At 40.7% G+C, this 17999-nt stretch overlaps 1 protein-coding gene across 1 annotated transcript in view; it reads right to left on the bottom strand.

Annotated features, from left to right (window-relative positions):
* The window catches only part of CIB2 (calcium and integrin binding family member 2), a 122660-nt gene that overhangs the window by 43413 nt on the left and 61248 nt on the right, over positions 1 to 17999 (bottom strand). Inside the window, exon 3 of the mRNA XM_050967113.1 lies at positions 7125 to 7236. Coding sequence (XP_050823070.1) covers positions 7125 to 7236 — 112 coding nt within the window. The remainder of the gene's footprint in view (positions 1 to 7124; positions 7237 to 17999) is intronic.

The raw sequence follows: 17999 nt of genomic DNA, 5'->3' as shown, positions 1-17999 counted from the left end.
AATGTTTTCAGCTGCATTCATTAATCAAAATGAATTTACCACATATTTGCTGCAAATAATTCTTGTCCGTAGCTTGTTTTATCAGTTTTCTGAGAGATTTAAAGGAATATTTACTGAATATTGTTTGTGGTCTTACCCAATTCTAGTAATTTCTTTTCCACTACTTTCTAAGCTTCTCTAGGGAGGGAACTTGGGACAAATTCTGCCCTAAGCTATACCTGTGCATCCAAATTGATTTCATTGTGGGTAGGTGTGTATGTGACGGGTATGTGATCACAGAAACCTCTTAGGAACTGATGTGCTGAGACTACTCCTAACCCGTTTTCCCTGCCAGCTTGGGACTCCAGAAACTTGCCTTGTTTGAGCCAGACACACTAGCCTGCTGCAAGCACAGATCCAAGTCTGAATCATGTCCCCCAAAAGCTGCAGGCTTAACTGAAAACAGTTTAAGAAGTGTTTCTGTCTCCAACACCCAGATGCCCAGTTCCCAGTGGGGTCCAAACCCCAAATAAATCTGTTTTACCCTGTATGACGTAACTGGAATGTTTTACCCAAGCATATTCCCATAAAGCATTATGGGGTGCAACGTCACAGTGTAACTAGCAGAACACAGGCCCTTGTTATTTTATTATTGCTTGTAAAGCACAATACACATGCATGATGCTAAATAAGGATAATAATATCCTAGTAACCTGAGTGACACATGGAACGTGCATGCATACCTTTGCCAGACTAAAGTCTCTTTTGTTTCTACTTTCCTCTTTTATAGATCTGGATGCTCAACTGTCTGTTTGATTATCAACCAAGCTACCTCCCCTACATAATGAAAAAAATGCCAAAATTTGAGCTTGAGCTTGTCACACAGCTCTTAGATGCTAGCTAAGATCATGTTAGGTATCAGGTTAATATCTGATAAATTCTTTAGCTAAGGCAGGGGAATAGATGCAATGATCTAATAAATGTTTTCTATTGCTAACTGCAGTGACATAGTTTAGCCAAATGTGTAATCATTTCACCATAGGGAGCAAACAAAAGACACTGGGGACAATTGTATCCATAGCTCAGCACAGTGTCTTTCCTGATCAAGAATTGCTGCAGCTCTCTGGCACCTAACACTCTGCTCAAAAATCCAGCTCATGACCAGCTAAAGGCTTTTTCTTATTGTCTGTGCTGCTTTATCCAGTGGCAGTTCTTGGGTTTCTGTTTTACTATTTGCCACATTTCAGAAAGGAGCAAAATGTTTAAATGTGAATGATCCAATGGACAGAGCACACAAGCCACATCAACACAGGGAGAAGAATCAAAGGTGTAAAAATGGCCTTGAGCATCCCTGCACTGCAAGCCCCCTCTCAGGGAATAGTGCTGGGGACCTTGGAGCCAACACAGAGGGATGTGGAGGTCCAACCATCCTCAGTGGAATGGTTCAATGTGAATGCTTCTGCAGGAGCAGGTTGATAGGATTACCAGGGCCTAAGGCACTGTGGACAGCAGGTGGAACAAAAAGACTCTCTCCAATATAAGCTAACTCTAGAAAGTGAAGTTACCAATGGCTTTTCAGTCATGAAGCTATAGTCAGGCATGGTTTGTATAGGACAAAATGACCATGTTGGATGTGGCCATCTGGTCGTAAAGGAAGACCTCTGCTCAGCATGTTTCAGCTGAATGTCAAAAATCCTCAAGGTCCAGGCTATTAGTAGTGCTGCCCATTTAGGACTAAAAAAAAGACCCCTGATATATTAACATGTGTTTATGTAACGCAAATGTTAAAATTTAGAGAATCTAGAACCTAATTTAACAGCCACTGTGGTGGGATAAATTGGCATAGCTCTATGACTTCAATAGAACAACACAGATTTAAATCAGCTGAGCATCTGGCCTAATACATGTATATATTTTCTTGTCCCAACACTGAATCCTCCTCAGGCAATAGAAGCTCTTCTCTCACTTTATCATTAATTAATGCACGATTCCTGGCAGATTAAGGTTTGTGACTGTCAACAAACTTTCTCTCCTTGAGTTATGGAAGTTGTATTTAAATTCAGCCTGGCTCAACCATTAGTGTGTGTAGTAGTGATCCCTCTTCCTCTACATCTAATTCCCTCTGAATCTAATTTAGAAAAGTGCATTATTGATTCTATCTATTTATCAGATCCTGCAGCTGTGGTGCTGAGCTCAGCCTTGGCAGTAACTACAAATGATACAAAAAGAAAAAAAATTGTAGAAGAAAAGCCAGGTATACTGGAAATCTCTCAAATGTACTTAGAATTTAATAGATATTTTGTTTGTTTCTTTTTAGAGAGACTCAGATGTTAGCTTTATCTTCAACTCTAAGATGCTGAAAAGCTACTGATGGGAAAGACCGATACAGCAATCTCTTTGGCATTACATTTGGAAAAATTGCAAATGCAGAACTAGATTATGCATCTTTTCTTTGCACATAAATCAAGGGACCACAGCCGTTAGACTGTATGCTCTTTGGGCAGGGGCTATTCTTGTTCTATTTGTATGGCCCCTAGCACAATGGGGTCCTGATTCATGACTGGAGCTCCTACGTGCTGCCACACTACAAATAAATACAAATAATTTTTAAGACAGCCCTGGCAAAAATAGGAAATCAAATACCCTCCTTCAAACGAAATTCCCCACAGGTAGCAAATTCATCAACCACTGAAATATAGGTAATCTCTTTACAAAAAGTCTAAGAGTCAGTTTCTCAAGCAAGAAAAATTTGCAAGCTGACAGCAATCTTTTCAAGAAATCTACAAACTCTTATGAAACTGAAAAATGAACTGTTGTGTAATAACCACAAATTTGACACTGAGTTTTGTCATACCGTTTTCACAAAAGCAAGTTCCAAAAGTTTCATCCAGCTCCTTTCTCCTATAAACCCCTTCCCAAAGCCAACCAAGAAGCCTGAAAGGTTTTGCATATTCTCACTGAGAAGACCAAATAGATTCTGCTGAATTTAAAGGTAGTTATGAGAACTCTGGTCCATAAAGCAACTATACAACACTATATAACCATAAAGAAACTATATAACACTATTACATCCTATTCTCTTTTAGGCAGCCTGCCTTAATCTTAGGAGGGGGAGTCTTATTCCTGCAACTCAAATTCTAATCACACTTTTAAAAGAAACTTCTGTTTTATGCCTCAGTAATTTAGGAATAAGTATGTTCTATTGGAACTATACCTAATCAATTGATATTCTCTCATGGTAGATAGCTTCCTAGAGACTTCATCATTTGGGGCCTGTCACTGGATGCACCACTCACTGCTGAGCTGGTGACTCCTTCTGGTCACTCTGGGGATTAGTTCTCAAGGCCAATGGCCCCATCTCATATGACTGACATCACATGGGAGCAACACTGAGGTTTCTCAGTTGTCCTAATAACTTACTTCTTGTAGGGTCACTAACCACCATCTGACAGTTACATTTTTTGTCGGTGCCATCCAGTTCTGGATTCATATCACTGAAGTAAAGCCAAAGGGTTTCATATCCCATCACCAATACCCAGAGCTCTTCAGTTACCCAATTTCTTCCATCTGGTGCTTATGTAAAATGGAAAGTGTGCTGACTCTTCATATAAACTCCACAAGCCCTTAGATTCTTCCATGATGGGTGAGCTTCCAGTATGACAGATTAGAGAGAGACATTTCATATCTACGTAAAATGTCCTTGCAGGGGATGGATGAGTCAAAGAAACTGTTTCTAAATCAAACAGCCCTGAGTGACGAGTGCATTTCTGACAGGGGCATAATTCAGTTTGCATGCAATGTTTCTGAAAAAGCAGCAGCAGGTAGAAGGCTAAACACAACTGGGGACATATTTCCATTCTGAAAAAGTATGTTAAATGTGACACACATGCTGCTTTACCCTCCTATTTATCAAATATGTGAGCTGGTTAGTTTCTTCAGATCAACCACCTTTCACTTTGAGTCAACGTAGATTTGGCAACTGGCACTATCTGATGTATAATATAGTACCCCAAACAACAATACTTTGCACTTGTGTATAGCACTATTCATCCAGTAATCTGACAGCAATTCAGAGCAGTGAGTATTATTCCCATTTTACAGATAAGCATACTTATCTGATACAGACAGCTATAGAGAGGCCAAATTCTTGGTCCCACTCTAGTTGCTTTGCACCATCTGAGTGACACACAACAACTGGAAACTTGGTGCATCTGGCCCTCTCATTATTCCCCCAGCATCAGAAATTCCCTAGGAATAACAGAGCCACCAGAGAGGCTTTATGCCATCCACCCTTGCAGCCAGAGAAGGAAGCCTGTGTGAACAGGTTACTTTTGCACGCCATAGACCCTTGGCTGCTGGAATGTCCTCTTCAGGTCACAGGCAAAGGCACATAAATTAAAGCAACCTGGGTGTTGCTCTAAGTTACACTAAGGGTTGGCTGTAGGGCTGGGGAGCAGCAAAAGGAGACTTTAAACCACCTTTGTTTCCTCTCCCCTCTCAGCTGCACTGCTTGTATCTTGTCACAACTGAGGATCTGGCCCAAAGATGTAATTTGTTCTGCTGGGTGCTGGACACTTCTGACAATCAGGCCACTGATTTAAGCACTGAAATATGGATTTAGGAGCCTAACTTTAGGCATTGAAGTCAGACAAGCTTAGTCAATATGTCTAAAGCTATCCACTAAAAAACTGAGGTATCTAAAATTAAAGGCCATATTTTAAGAATGTGGCTATTAATCTCTGTGCCTCAGTATACCTACCTGTGAAATAGGAATAACACTTACCCACCTTTAACACATGCTTCGAGCTCTATGAAAAATATTTTATAGCTTTAATAACAGGATATTTCATGTAAAAGGACATAGGTGACTGATTAAAAGGGTTCTGAAATAAATATTTACTGCTCCAAAATAGTCTATTCATATTATGAGCTTTTAAAATGTTCTTTACTGTGACAAATGATAAAATTAACAATTCAACATTATGTTTTAAAACATCATTTCACAGAATGTTTCAGAAGAATAATGGGTCTTGGAATATTGTGTATATTATAGGTTTGTATATAAGTAATAAACCTCAAATTGCCCTCATTTTGTCTTCTGTTGCTACTGTCATGCTATATATGATGGTGAACATGGCAGGGAATCTTTTTGGATTCATGGATTATCCACGTTGTCTCACATTGTTAAAATAGCACTAACTTTCTTAAGATATGAGTTGTGAGGTGCCAGGGAATGTTTGGTTGGATACATAGAATTATGGCAACCAAGGGTACAGGCTTCCTGTAAAGCTGGTATGCTTAATTAATAAAAGCCATTCTGGGGCTGGATTCTGTTCTGGGTGGAACTGAGTTGCCTAGCTTCATGAGCTAGTGGCTGAACAGCTGGACTTCAGAGTAGAAATTCTATTTGTCCTAATTTTAGAGTAATGAGTTAAATCACACATTGTGACTTGAAACAATATAAGGTAGATAATCACTAATTTCAAAAAAGTGAGGTGTGATAAAATTTGAATATCAATATGTTATAATGCTGGTAACATGGTATTTATGACACTGATGGCATTTAAAAGATTGAGTCACATGAGGACTTTTTTCTGAACTTTTCGGTAAAGTGTTTCTTTGTTACATTTTTGGTAACAACTTTTGAAAGCTTCTTTCAAGCCTTCGTCTTGTACCCTCTCTATGCCTCTTAAAGGGTTAGCACATAATGAGAATTTATAAATACTACAAGACTTATGGGTTGATCTTGCTAAAGAAATCAAAGTAACCCAGACAAAAGAACCCTCGGTTAACCTCCAATTTTCTTCCTGAATCCTACTACGGAGCTGCATGTTTTAGGCCTCTGGCAAATCATAATTATGCCAGAAGTTCTCAAAAAAGTCTTAAAAGATCTTTTTATAAAATAAATCCTTACAGGTTGAAAGCCCTTCATTTCTCTATTTACATTAAACAAATTATGTATTTCTAGATACCGTCAAGTGCTCTTCAATAAATACATTCTTCTGAGTCAAATGGGCTTCTGAGAACATGTATGATGTTGCCCCTGCCCTGAGCATGCACCAGACACGGTAGTCAGGGGACTAATAATACTGAACTTTGGTTTGAGTTTGGCTTTAAATGCATTTCAATGCATGCTGACTTCAGAACTGTACATTTATTTTTTCACAAAAATATTGCAATTGCTTTTGCTTCCATTTAGGTGCTGATTGCTGTGCTACATTATGGAGATTTTGTAAACCACTGAAATGAAGACCACCGTTACATTTTTGCACTATTCCCTAAATATTTGGGTGACACTTCAAATGCTGGCAGCAATGAGTGGACTGTGGTTTTTGCATGATAGTACATAGAAATTCTATTAACCTATTTTATATTACATAGAAAACAAACATTTTGTCATAACTGGTGCAGTTCAATACTTTGCTTCAAAAGGTTAAATGGTGTCTAACAATCTACATTTGTCCTATTAAACTATGGTACATTTAATTGCTGTACTAGATAAAGGATAGATGTGCGGACTCATATTTCTCACTCTAAATTTTTGCATGATGTAAACCACATATTGATTGTCTTATGGACACCCTCTCCTCCCACTAAGATCATGTGATACTCCTGTAGCAACACAAGCTCTTGCTTATATGGAAAAGTAATATGGGGAGTAGTTAGTGTGTTCTCAGCTTCTTTTTTAGGTAATTTAGCATCAGGAAACAAGGAAGAGGAACCAGCACCTGTGATAAGCCAACTCTCTGAAGACCACCAGCAAGTTCTCCACAGATCACAGTGAAAGACTTACTGGCTTAGTGATCTGAGCACAGAGCTAGGAGCCAGGAACTCCTGGGGGGCCCTATAAGTTGTTTGCACACTGCTTCCATCCATTTCAACAGGAGTTGCATACATGCAGCTGACATCATGATGAGACACCTCTCCACCCTTTCAAGTACTGGGCCTGGCTCCCTGGGTGAAGGGGAAGTCTGTACTTCCTGTAGTTACATAAATAATTTCCAATGTCTGACATTGGTCCTGCCTGGAATAGGAAGGGGAGGAACTCAGCTTCTCACATTAGTTATCACTCAACCATGGTAACAAACTCACTCCCTTGAGGCAAATTTAACATGATACCATTTTTAAGCAGTTAGAAGCAATACCTTTAGTTCAGGCATGTTAATTATAAGCTGTATAGGTAGTTTAACATCTGGATCCTTGGTGTAGTCCATGGGCACAATGTTCGGTGCCATTTCATGGTATCGGCCGTGCAACCTGCAAACAAGTGAAAAAGAAGCCCTTTAAGCAACTAATTCCATTCCATTCCATTCAGTAAACAGGCTCACATTGTTTTGCTGCTCTAGGCTCCATTTACTATTATTAAAACAAGAGTCTTGCTGCTTGAGTCATAGCATTTAAGGCCAGAAAGGATCAACTAGTCTGACCTCCTGTATATCACAGAGTACACCACCACCACCCAGCACACTAAATCCAACAACGGAAATGAGACCAATGGAAATGAGACCCACAGGAGACTAAATTATCATGTGCCACAGGCAGAGAATGAGAGGGATCAAAGTGCACCAGTGCTCGAGGCAGAGTGCATAATGGCAGGGAATTGATTAAATGAGATATACCCAGATAATCCTGTCAAGTGACCTACTCCCACACGCTGCAGTGAAAAGCAAAAAACCCCAAGGTCACTACCAATGTGACCTGGGGGAAAATTCCTTCTTAACCCCACATATGGCCATCAGTTAGACCTTGAGCATGTGAGCAAGAACTAGACAACCAAGCACCTGATAGAGAGAAAGCTTGGTGCCACCGCAGAGCCCTAGCCCACCCTGCCCATCTCCAGCCACTGCCATCCCATATGTGTCAGAGGAAAGAGATAAAAAACCTCCAAGAATACACTGGGGGGGGAGGGGGAATCCCTTCCTTATTCTTCCCAGTGGCTGGCTCAAGCCCTGAAGCATGAGCTTTAGGAACATAAGATACAAACCAGAAGTGAGCTCCATGGCTGTTGAGCCCTGCCACACACCATCACAAGCAACCCATCATACAGTTGCACTCAAATTTGTTCAGCGCTCTCTCAAAGCTAACTAAGTTGTTTGACCCACAACTCCTGTGAGAAGGCTGTTCCAGAACCTCACTCCTCTGATGGTTAGAAATAGTCTAATTTCCAGCCTGAATATGTTCATGGCCTCTGTCACTTCCAATCGATGAGCCCTCAGCTTGTAGCAGAAATTCTTATTATTAGACCCTAAAGGGATGACCTTGCACTTTGTACTACTGAATTTCCACTCATTGCTGTCAGTCCAGTCTTCAAGTTCATCCAAATCTTCCTGTATAATACTTCAATCCACCTCTCTATGGACGATGCCTCCCAACTTTGCGTCAGCAATAAATTTCATTAGCACACTCCTACTTCTTCTGCCAAGGCCATTAATAAAAATACTGAGTAAGATTGTTCCCAAGACTGATGCTTAAGGAATTCTACTTGTAATCTCTCTCCAATACAATAATTCACCTTTCAGCACAACCTGTTTTCTTCTCTTTAGCCAATTCCTTAGCCACCTTACAATGTTTGTACTGACCACACCTTCCCTAATTGAATTACATGAATTAAACTGAATTAAAACTGTGTTGAATGCTTTACTGAAGTCCAAATATATTAGATCTACTGAGCATCCCTTATCAAAAAATCATTTATTTTCTCAAAGAGGGAAATCGGATTAGTCTGGCATTATCTACCTTTGGTAAACCCGTGCTGCAATAAATCCCCTTCACTGTTTAGATCTATGAATTTAATTATTTTTACTTTCATAATTTTCTCTAAACCTTTGCATACTACTGAGAAGAAAGAGAGCTTTATCCAGTACATGGCAAATAATATCCATTAGACCCCTATCAAGGTGCAAAGCAGGAGTGGCATTCACAGGTGTCAGTATACAATAAGCTAGGTATGGAACTGGTGAGTCTGTGAGTGGTTCAGATCCAGTTTATATAATATGTCCACACAGCAAATGTGGCCCATGGCCATTCATTAGATGTATTTGCTGTGCAACTGCGCAAGAACAGGATCACCTAGGGTATGTCTATGCAATTGATATGCAGTGATGCAAGAACAGGGTCATCTGGAATATGTCTAGATTGCTTATGAGAGCAAGACTCCCAGCCCAGCTCCACGGACTTATGTTAGCAGGGCTCACGCTAGCACACAAAAAATAGTTGTGTAGATGTTGTAGCTAAGGGCTGGAGCTTGGGCTGTCAAGCCTGAGGCAGGGGTGATACAGCCTGAGCTGCAACATCAAAGCAATGTCTACACAGCTATTGTTAGCATCCTAGTGTGAGACCCCCTAACACTAGTCTGTGGATCCAGGCTGGGAGGCTTGCCCCAGGTGCAGCATAAACATACCCCTCGAGGGTCAATGACCTGGGCAAAAAGGTGTTTAAAAGACAAAGGATATATGACTGTGCTTGTGGTCACCCCAGTGGACAATGGCATCCTTGTGTCCTTTCATGGCAAATAGCCCAGTGAATGAGTTTACGGGTGGCAGCATTTGCAGAAACAGACAGTTTTAAAGAAAACATTGAAGAACGTTAGCAGGAAACAAATTTTGAATTTGCAAACATGAGTCTTTGCTTCAGCAAACTGATTATAACAGAATCATCCCATGTGAACAGTGGCCCAGATCCACAAAGGTATTTAAGCTCCTAACTTCCACTGATTTCAAGGAGCTTAAATACCTTGTGCCCAATCAACTGAGATCAGATTCTGGGCCTTATATATGCACAATGAACTGCTCTCAAACAACTTGCAGACCAAACATTATTTGCAAAAACTGTCTGGTGACTAATTTTAAAGAACACCACAGCTAAGAAAAAATCATTAGCTCTCTGTGGACAATTCACATATAGGGAAAGAGGTGAAATTATAACACACTATCTGCTACAAATTGTTCGCTCAGTGACAATGGTTGCCCTGACCATCTGTGTGTCAGAGATCCAGTCACGAGACAGAAAGCAAAAAAGAAGCAAATACCGGAGAAATCACTTGTCAGTATCCCAGAATCCAGCTGCGATAGTTCAGAAAAGCCCTGGTGTCATGGTATAATTCCCCATTCTGAACCTTAGCGTCCAACAGATGGGGTACCAGCATGAATTCCTCTAAGCTCAGTTACCACCTTAGTACTTGTAGCACTGCCACCAACCAGGAATTCCAGTGCCTGGTACACTCTGGTCCCCCCAAAACCTTGCCCGGGGATCCCCAAGACCCAGATCCTCTGGATCTTAACACGAGGAAAGTAAACCCTTTCCCTCACCGTTGCCTCTCCCAGGCTTCCCCTCCCTGGGTTATCCTGGAAGATTACTGTGATTCAAACTCCTTGAATCTTAAAACAGGGAGGAAAATTCACCTTCCCCGCTTCTTCTCTGTCCCCCTCCCAGAGACTGTCCCTGAGAGAGAAAGTAATCCTAACACAGAGAGAAATTAACCTTTCTCCCCACCAATTCCCTGGTGGATCCAGACCCAGTCCCCTGGGGTCTCACCAGAATAAAAAAACAATCAGGTTCTTAAACAAGAAAAGCTTTTAATTAAAGAAAGAAAAAACAGTAAAAATTATCTTTGTAAATTTAAGATGGAATATGTTACAGGGTCTTTCAGCTATAGACACTGGGAATACCCTCCCAGCCTAAGTATACAAATACAAATTTGAACGCCTTCCAGCCAAATACTCATTTGAACTCCTCCCAGCCAAATACACATTTGCAAGTAAAGAAAACAAACATAAGCCTAACTCGCCTTATCACCTAGTACTTACTATTTTGAATCTATAAGAACCTGTATCAGGGAGATTGGAAAGAAACCTGGTTGCTTGTCTGGTCACTCAAAACCCAGAGAGAACAACAACCAAAAACTAACAGCACACACAAAAACTTCCCTCCCTCAAGATTTGAAAGCATCCTGTCCCCTGGTTGGTCCTCTGGTCGGGTGACAGCCAGGCTCGCTGAACTTGTTAACCCTTTACAGGCAAAAGAGACATGAAGTACTTCTGTTCTATTAACTCTTAACTATCCGTTTATGACACCTGGTCTCACAATATTATTTGTATTGCAGTAGTACCGAGGGGCCCTGCTCTGGGATCAGGCTCCCCTGTACTGGGTGCTGTACACATAGTGCCTGTCCCAAAGAGCTTACAGATTAATGAAGATGAGAGACAACAGGTGGATACAAACACACATGGAGGAACAAAGAGTCAGTTATAATTAGTGTAATAAGCAGCGGGCATAGTGCCCCAGCTGCCTTAATCATTGCCAGCAGCATGGTATAAATGGGTTTTAAGGACAGGGTTTAGAGGAGGATAATGTAGTCGTTTTGCCACTGACACTGATTTGCTATATGTTCTAGTGAGATAAAGGAAACTTAACTTTGGGCTGTACTGGAAAATACAGCAAGGGTGCTCAGTAGTTGCTACTGAGAGCATGTATTCACTTAACAATGCCAAAGGCTCTTTACTGTTGACCTGCTGTCTGATCCCGCACACCCTCACTAACAGCCTCAGACTGAATGATCACAATGGTCCCTTCTGGCCTTGGAATCTATGAATAGGTAGCTCCACAAAGTTTAATGGCATTACACACCTGAGTAAGGACTAGTCCCATGGGAAGATAAGGACAATTCTCATTCTCTTTGCAGGATTTGGCCCCTAGTTTGGATCAGCATCAATGATCTACAAGTGAAAGATTGCATTACAGTACCAATTCCCTATGCCATCTAGTCGAGTGCCCCTTGAAGTGATTTTATACAACAATTTGTGCCTAAATATTTTATATCACCTAGCTATACAGCAAGAAATACTTGAAGGGTCTCATAAAGGCTGATCTGCATCAGCATAATAATTTGTCAGCTGGTTCTCTGCAGTTCTTCTGAGCTGCATTCAGTGCATTTCACAGAGAAGTTGTGTCAAGCTGTGATGTGCTCTTTAGTGTCACATGTAGGCCAGACTGTTTTACAAAGGTTTTCAAGAGCAAAATGTTAAGAGAAGTCAATGTCCCCACAGCTATCAAACACAGTTAACCACTTCTAGATCCCTTAAAAATCTCATTTATGCTTCCAAGATTCCATGTGTACTGTTTCAACTAAAGTCATTTTTATGCATTTAGTAGAAAAATGAATGTCATATTTTTCTTTTACAGGTTCAATTTATTGGAAGGTTTTTATAGGATGTTCTTAGTATGAAATGACAGTATGATATAGCCTATCTATGTACATTTACAGATGGAATTTCATCAAGGGAATCTAGGCACATTACATATAAAGCATTTATAAACCACTGCTTAGCTTGCAGATAATCACCAAACCCCAGAGGACAGAATTATACATCCTGGCTCAGAGCCTTGGCTATGGCTAAGGATCACACAGTGCACCTCAGGGCGGATATTGCAAAGATGCCTGACCTGTCTATGCATCTCTTTGCTCGCCGGGTATAACACAGAACAGCCTAAGAGCTGCTCTAAATTACATTGGCTGTCAAAAGGCACAAGGGCCTGATACAGCAACCAAAGTTTGCTGGAGGATAAGGAAGCTCTAGCCACGTCCCCTTTCTCCTCCAGTTATACCTGCTGCACCAGGAGCAGGAGAAGGGGAGGTAGCATAGAAGACTCTACACTAGCTCTGTATCATAAACTCATAGATTTTAAGGCCAGTAGTGAGCAGCAGATCATCTGATCTGACTTCTTGTATATCACAGATCATAGAATTTTACCCGGTAACGCCTATATTGAGCCCAATGGCTTGTGTTTGACTCACCGAGGGGCCCCTACACTGGGTTGATCCTCATGAAGCTGCACTATTGTGCATAGTTATTTACAAACAATAACAGCTACCGAGAAGATACTTATTGTTTCCCAGACTACAGGCTTGATTTGAGGGGTATGTGAGTACACAGCCTCCACTAACTACAAGGATCAGGCCCCAAGTCTTATTCTCATCTCTTTTCTAAGGCTGCCAATTTCCTAAACTGTCCCACAGAACAAGCTCCTGACTCACAAGATCAGGATGTTCATGCTAGGATGTTTTCTTGGTAAGTCATGATACTACACAATGTTATTATAACCCAGCATCATCATGATCAAGGATGTCACTGCATCATGACATTCTGCATGCTCACCAAGGACCCTGTTCCACCATGCTGACTAGTATCTTATTTTTGAGTAATCCACAGCAATTTCAGAACTCGCTCAGCACTTAGACACCAAGGTGTTAGGCACCCGAGAAATGCCACAAATAAACTTTCTCAAGTGATACTTGATGGATTCAAGATCACCTGCAATAAAAGTGGATCAAACCTGAAAGCTACGATGTGCCCCCTATAATCTCATTTCTTTACTTCTGCTTCCCTGTGGCCCCATGTTTTTTTCTTTCATCCCCTCCACTGCACCTTAGATGTTTTAATTTTACTCTGAGCAACATTCCAAAGGACATCATATGCTTTGCAGTATGTGCTCTTCTGAGATTATGTTCTCTTTCCACACATTTGTCAGAGGTCACTTATGACATCAAGTGCTGAAAAATAAGCATATAAAAACACCCAGGGCTCCCATCTGTTGTAGATCTAGTTGGTATTATATTTGATCATGAAAAGAATCCAATGACATGAATCAGGTTGCTATTTAGACAGACAAAGAATAGGGAAGAGTTTTTTAGAGATGCATTAGTTTAAACAATCCAACGAACCACAGTCATATTCAGCAGCACACTAGAAAGTTCTCTAAGCTCATTTGAATCAGCTTCTGGCTCATATAACCATCAGCAACTATTGAAATGACATTTTCTTTATCACCGTGCAAAAGCTGCTTTCAGCACACTCATAGTATGATGAATGTGGTTACATGCTAATGGATGGCCCTCTGTCAGCAAGCTTGTGATTTATCAAATACATTTACAATGCCTTCTGTCATACAGCTTCAGTTAACTAGTTTTGGTGCTGCGGTTTGGAGGTATATGAATAATGATAGAATGGGGCCAGAAAAAAAGTCAGACTCCTATAGTGAAATCCTGGCTCAAGTGAAATCAATGGCAAAACTCTCATGCACTTCCTGTGGCGTCAGTGTGAAAGGGACTCAAGGAAAACTGTTTCTCACATTCTCATGCGATAGGAGATACAATTCAGAGTGAGGATAGCCAGTGGTTAATCTCCAGCTGTCAGTAAGGGTATCTTGCAGGTATTTATCTCTGCTTCAACTTTAGCCTACATTTCCCTGATAATTATATTGTATTTCTTTGATGGTTATATTAACCTTTAGCTTCCTTAAGATAACTTCGCAACAAAATAGTATGGGTTCATTTTCTATTGCACAAGGAAGAAACTTTCGTACTCTTGCTAATCATGAACAGAGATTAGGTACTGTTTGTAAAACACTGTGAAGATGTTAGGTGCTGCATACTTAACTGCCACTGTCTGTATCCACTTGTTGTTTGTGTCTTGTCTTATACTGAGATCATGAGCTGTTTGGGGGCAAGGAATGTCTTTTTATCATGTCTTTATGTAGCATCTAGCATAATGGGGCCCTGGTCCATGACTGGGGTTCCTAGGTGCTACTGCAATAAAAATAATAATACTGCTATTATTAATTTTGTTTATTTCAGTTTAGATAAATCTATTCCCACCAGCAGGCATGGAAACAATTAAAATAATAGTTTTCACAGACATTATGTATGCAGAGTAGTTGTCTCTCTAATAGCCTGGGACTGAGACAGCTACAAGGTGCGTGTGGTAATATCTTTTATTGGACCAACTTCTGTTGGTGAGAGAGACAAGCCATCGAACCACACACAGCTCTTCTTCAGATCTGGGAAAGGTAATTCCAGCATCACAGCAAAATGCAAGGTGGATTATTGAGCTTATCCTGCCAACAAATCCTGCATCTTGGCATAGGGTTAGACTAGATGACCCTTTTGGTCCCTGCTAACATTATGGATTCTATGATTTTAAGTAGTTAGCACATATTATAAGGGACCATTCAAGGCAGAGCGGCCTGTTAACACCTCTGCAGTCATAGGACAAAAAGAGGGGGTTAATTGATTACAGATTCTTATAATAAACCATAAATCCAGTGTCTGTTCAGTGCATGATTTTTAGTGTCTAGCGGAGAAATGAATTTAAACACCCAAGTTTGTCTTTTTAAAGTGTTGTGAAGGTTTCCTTCAAGGATGAGGACCGATAAACCACATAGAGACACGGCAATGTACTGAGCCCTTGCACAACAGAATTAATTCAACCAGCCAGTAATTCAAGCAACAAGACCCCTCTAAAACCTCTCCCTCCTGAGGCCTCAGCCTGGCCTCAACGCCACAGCCAACAGATATTCTTTATATAAGAACTGAGCTGTTTCACCCCAAGGTGAGGAATCACATTCTGGAGTCAAGGTGTCTTCATGGAAAATATCCTGCTGGCAGCTCCTTCTGGAGTCCCGCTCTCACTATAGCCATGGCAGTATCGCAAAGAGCAGATGGAGCTGAACATAAAAGGAGTGTCCAAGTCTTGCTAGCATTTTTTGCCTGCATCTTAAGAAAATAATATCTTCAACTATGATGCACAGCAAAAATTGTGCCATCCAGGAAATTAAATATACCACTGACCTCATCACATTTCAGCAGCACTTGCTATCACACAGATAGTTTTCTGACTCTGTCCAATATGCAATTTCATAAATACTGTGCACTTTGGGATAAAGCAGCCATTTCTAGCTTTAAACAGTTCTCTAAATAGCATTTGCAAGGGCTTCTCTAAATGCACTGGGAGAAGCAGCTGAAAGCAAAAACTTCAAACCAATATTAATTTTTAGGATTAATTAATGTTTTAACCCTTTGTAGCCTTCAGAGACTGGAGTGGTGTTTTATTCTACAAAAATATGGTATTCCATTCCCTCCAAGCTTCCCCACATGTATTGTCAATGGGATAGCTGGGCATCATTCTGGACTCCATTCCAAAGCACACCTACAATGAAGTGTGCCTATTCGTATTGCTTAGATTTACTCTTCTCCAGTTCTCTCATTAGTCCCCTGCTATCTGGCTTCTGTGCTGTCCATCCATCAGAACTTCCCTCAACACAGCCACTAATGTGACCTCTTAGGTAGCCATAGCAAAGTTGCATTTCCCCATTGCTCATTTTAGGATGCTTTGCTGGAATCAGAGCAACAGTTTGTGTTTCATAAATTTTACGTGGGGAGAAAACCATTAGTATCATAGTTTGACCTGCACAACACAGAGCGTAGAATTTCACCCGATCTTGAGTGAAATTTTGGTACAGATAAAAAGGCGTCTTGTTCTGCTCACAAAATTAACTGGTGTCACAATAAATGATGTCCCCTGTGCAAGTAACATTCTGCTAGGAACAACACATTGGGCAGGTGTGTGAGACATGGCAATGATGTATCCCAGCTGTCATGGACTTGTGTTTGTGTGCAGTATCTGACTTTTTAAAATAAGAGGAATGGATAAGGGCTCAGTGAGTGGGTGGTGGGGAGGGTTAGGAGAACAGCAGTTGGAATAGCCATTATTTTTGCTCAGTATAAAGACGGAGACTCAGTCTTTTTGTGACATATACAACATTAGCACAGAGTAAACACACCCTAAGAGTAATAAAAGGACCTTTCCTGCTAATGAACCCCCTATCCTGTCCAGAGAAACCAAATCAATCCATTTATATAGAAATGGTCCAAATTCTGATATGGCTCCTCAACTTGATATGTGAGTTTCAATTGCAAAATAAGAGTATGGTGGTGTCAATCTCATCCTGTTCAGAAAAGTGACTGAGTTTCGCATTAGATTACAGCACTGCTTTTGTTGTCCCACAGAATACCAAGCCACTTGTGTCTTCCAGTGTAAGTCCAACGATAGTGCTCATCTTATTTACCATGGACCCATTTCACATAATTAGCTTCCTTGTACAGCACTTTGGGAAGTAAAATTGTGCAAGAGTGGTGCCTCCTTGACTAATGCATCATGTCTCCTTGCTTGTGCTTCTCTCATTGCTTAAACATTTAGCTGTTGCAACTGTATAAAGGAAAACGATATTCCTGAAGTACATTTGCATCTCTTTGTGGCATTTCAGCAGTCCATGAATGTTAGGAGGCATCACCAAGGGAACGTTACAAGCAATGTTCCTTGGCAGGCTATTAGAATGATTAAGCTACACAACAAGGCAGAAAGACATAGAAAGGAGTATGTTCCATGTGGTTAGCTTATCAGAGATCGTAAATAAAACCCATTCCAGTTTGCCCTACTGCCAGGAAGCATGGCCAGAATTTTAGAACTGGACAATACTTTTGATCAGAGAACTAAGTTCAGTTTTTAGAATCATAAGGAAAATGCATATTCTTAGGTAGAAAAACACAGCACCATGTACCTGAATATCTGTCCTTCCTGTACTTGGTAATAATGCACCTATGTGTTTTATCTGGAAGTCTCTCTATGAAGACACACAAACATTTATTTTTAAAGACAGTTGAACTAACAACAAACAGGTGCTTATCAGAGCCATTCTGCCAATGCTAGCTGTGAAAGCAGGGACACATGGCAGGGTGCTCTATAAATGGCTTAATAATTAACAGTAATTTTGACTGAGCTGCTTTCCCATCTGATTGTCCTCCCTCCTTCCACTCCCCCATAAAAACACCAGAGAGTTAGAGACAAAAGAGGCATTGTGAGGTAAAGGGCAGAAAGGGTTCAAATGCCACCATCCCAATGGTAGAAAAAAATGACATTTTATTCTCTATTGTTTGCTTTGTTTCTTTGTCATCACAGATCAGATCTCTCTTCTTGGACCCATCCATCTACTAGCTAATGAACCAGTACCTCAGTTTTTTCCAGCTGAGGATTGGGCCCATAGGCTTTAGTTCTAGCTGGCTTACAGTTGAAGGGAGAGGCAAGTCTGACAATCTAAACTGAAACTCAGTCACAAACTTCTCCCATTCAGCCCTAAGTTCTATCTCTTCTCTCACCCAGGCAATTGTCTGATCACCTGGCTTTTCA

The sequence above is a fragment of the Gopherus flavomarginatus genome, chromosome 9 (assembly GCF_025201925.1).
Source record: "Gopherus flavomarginatus isolate rGopFla2 chromosome 9, rGopFla2.mat.asm, whole genome shotgun sequence".
Classification (NCBI taxonomy): Eukaryota; Metazoa; Chordata; order Testudines; family Testudinidae; genus Gopherus; species Gopherus flavomarginatus.
The sequence above is the reverse complement of the archived record's forward strand: the minus strand, read 5'-3'. Positions and strand labels throughout refer to the sequence as shown.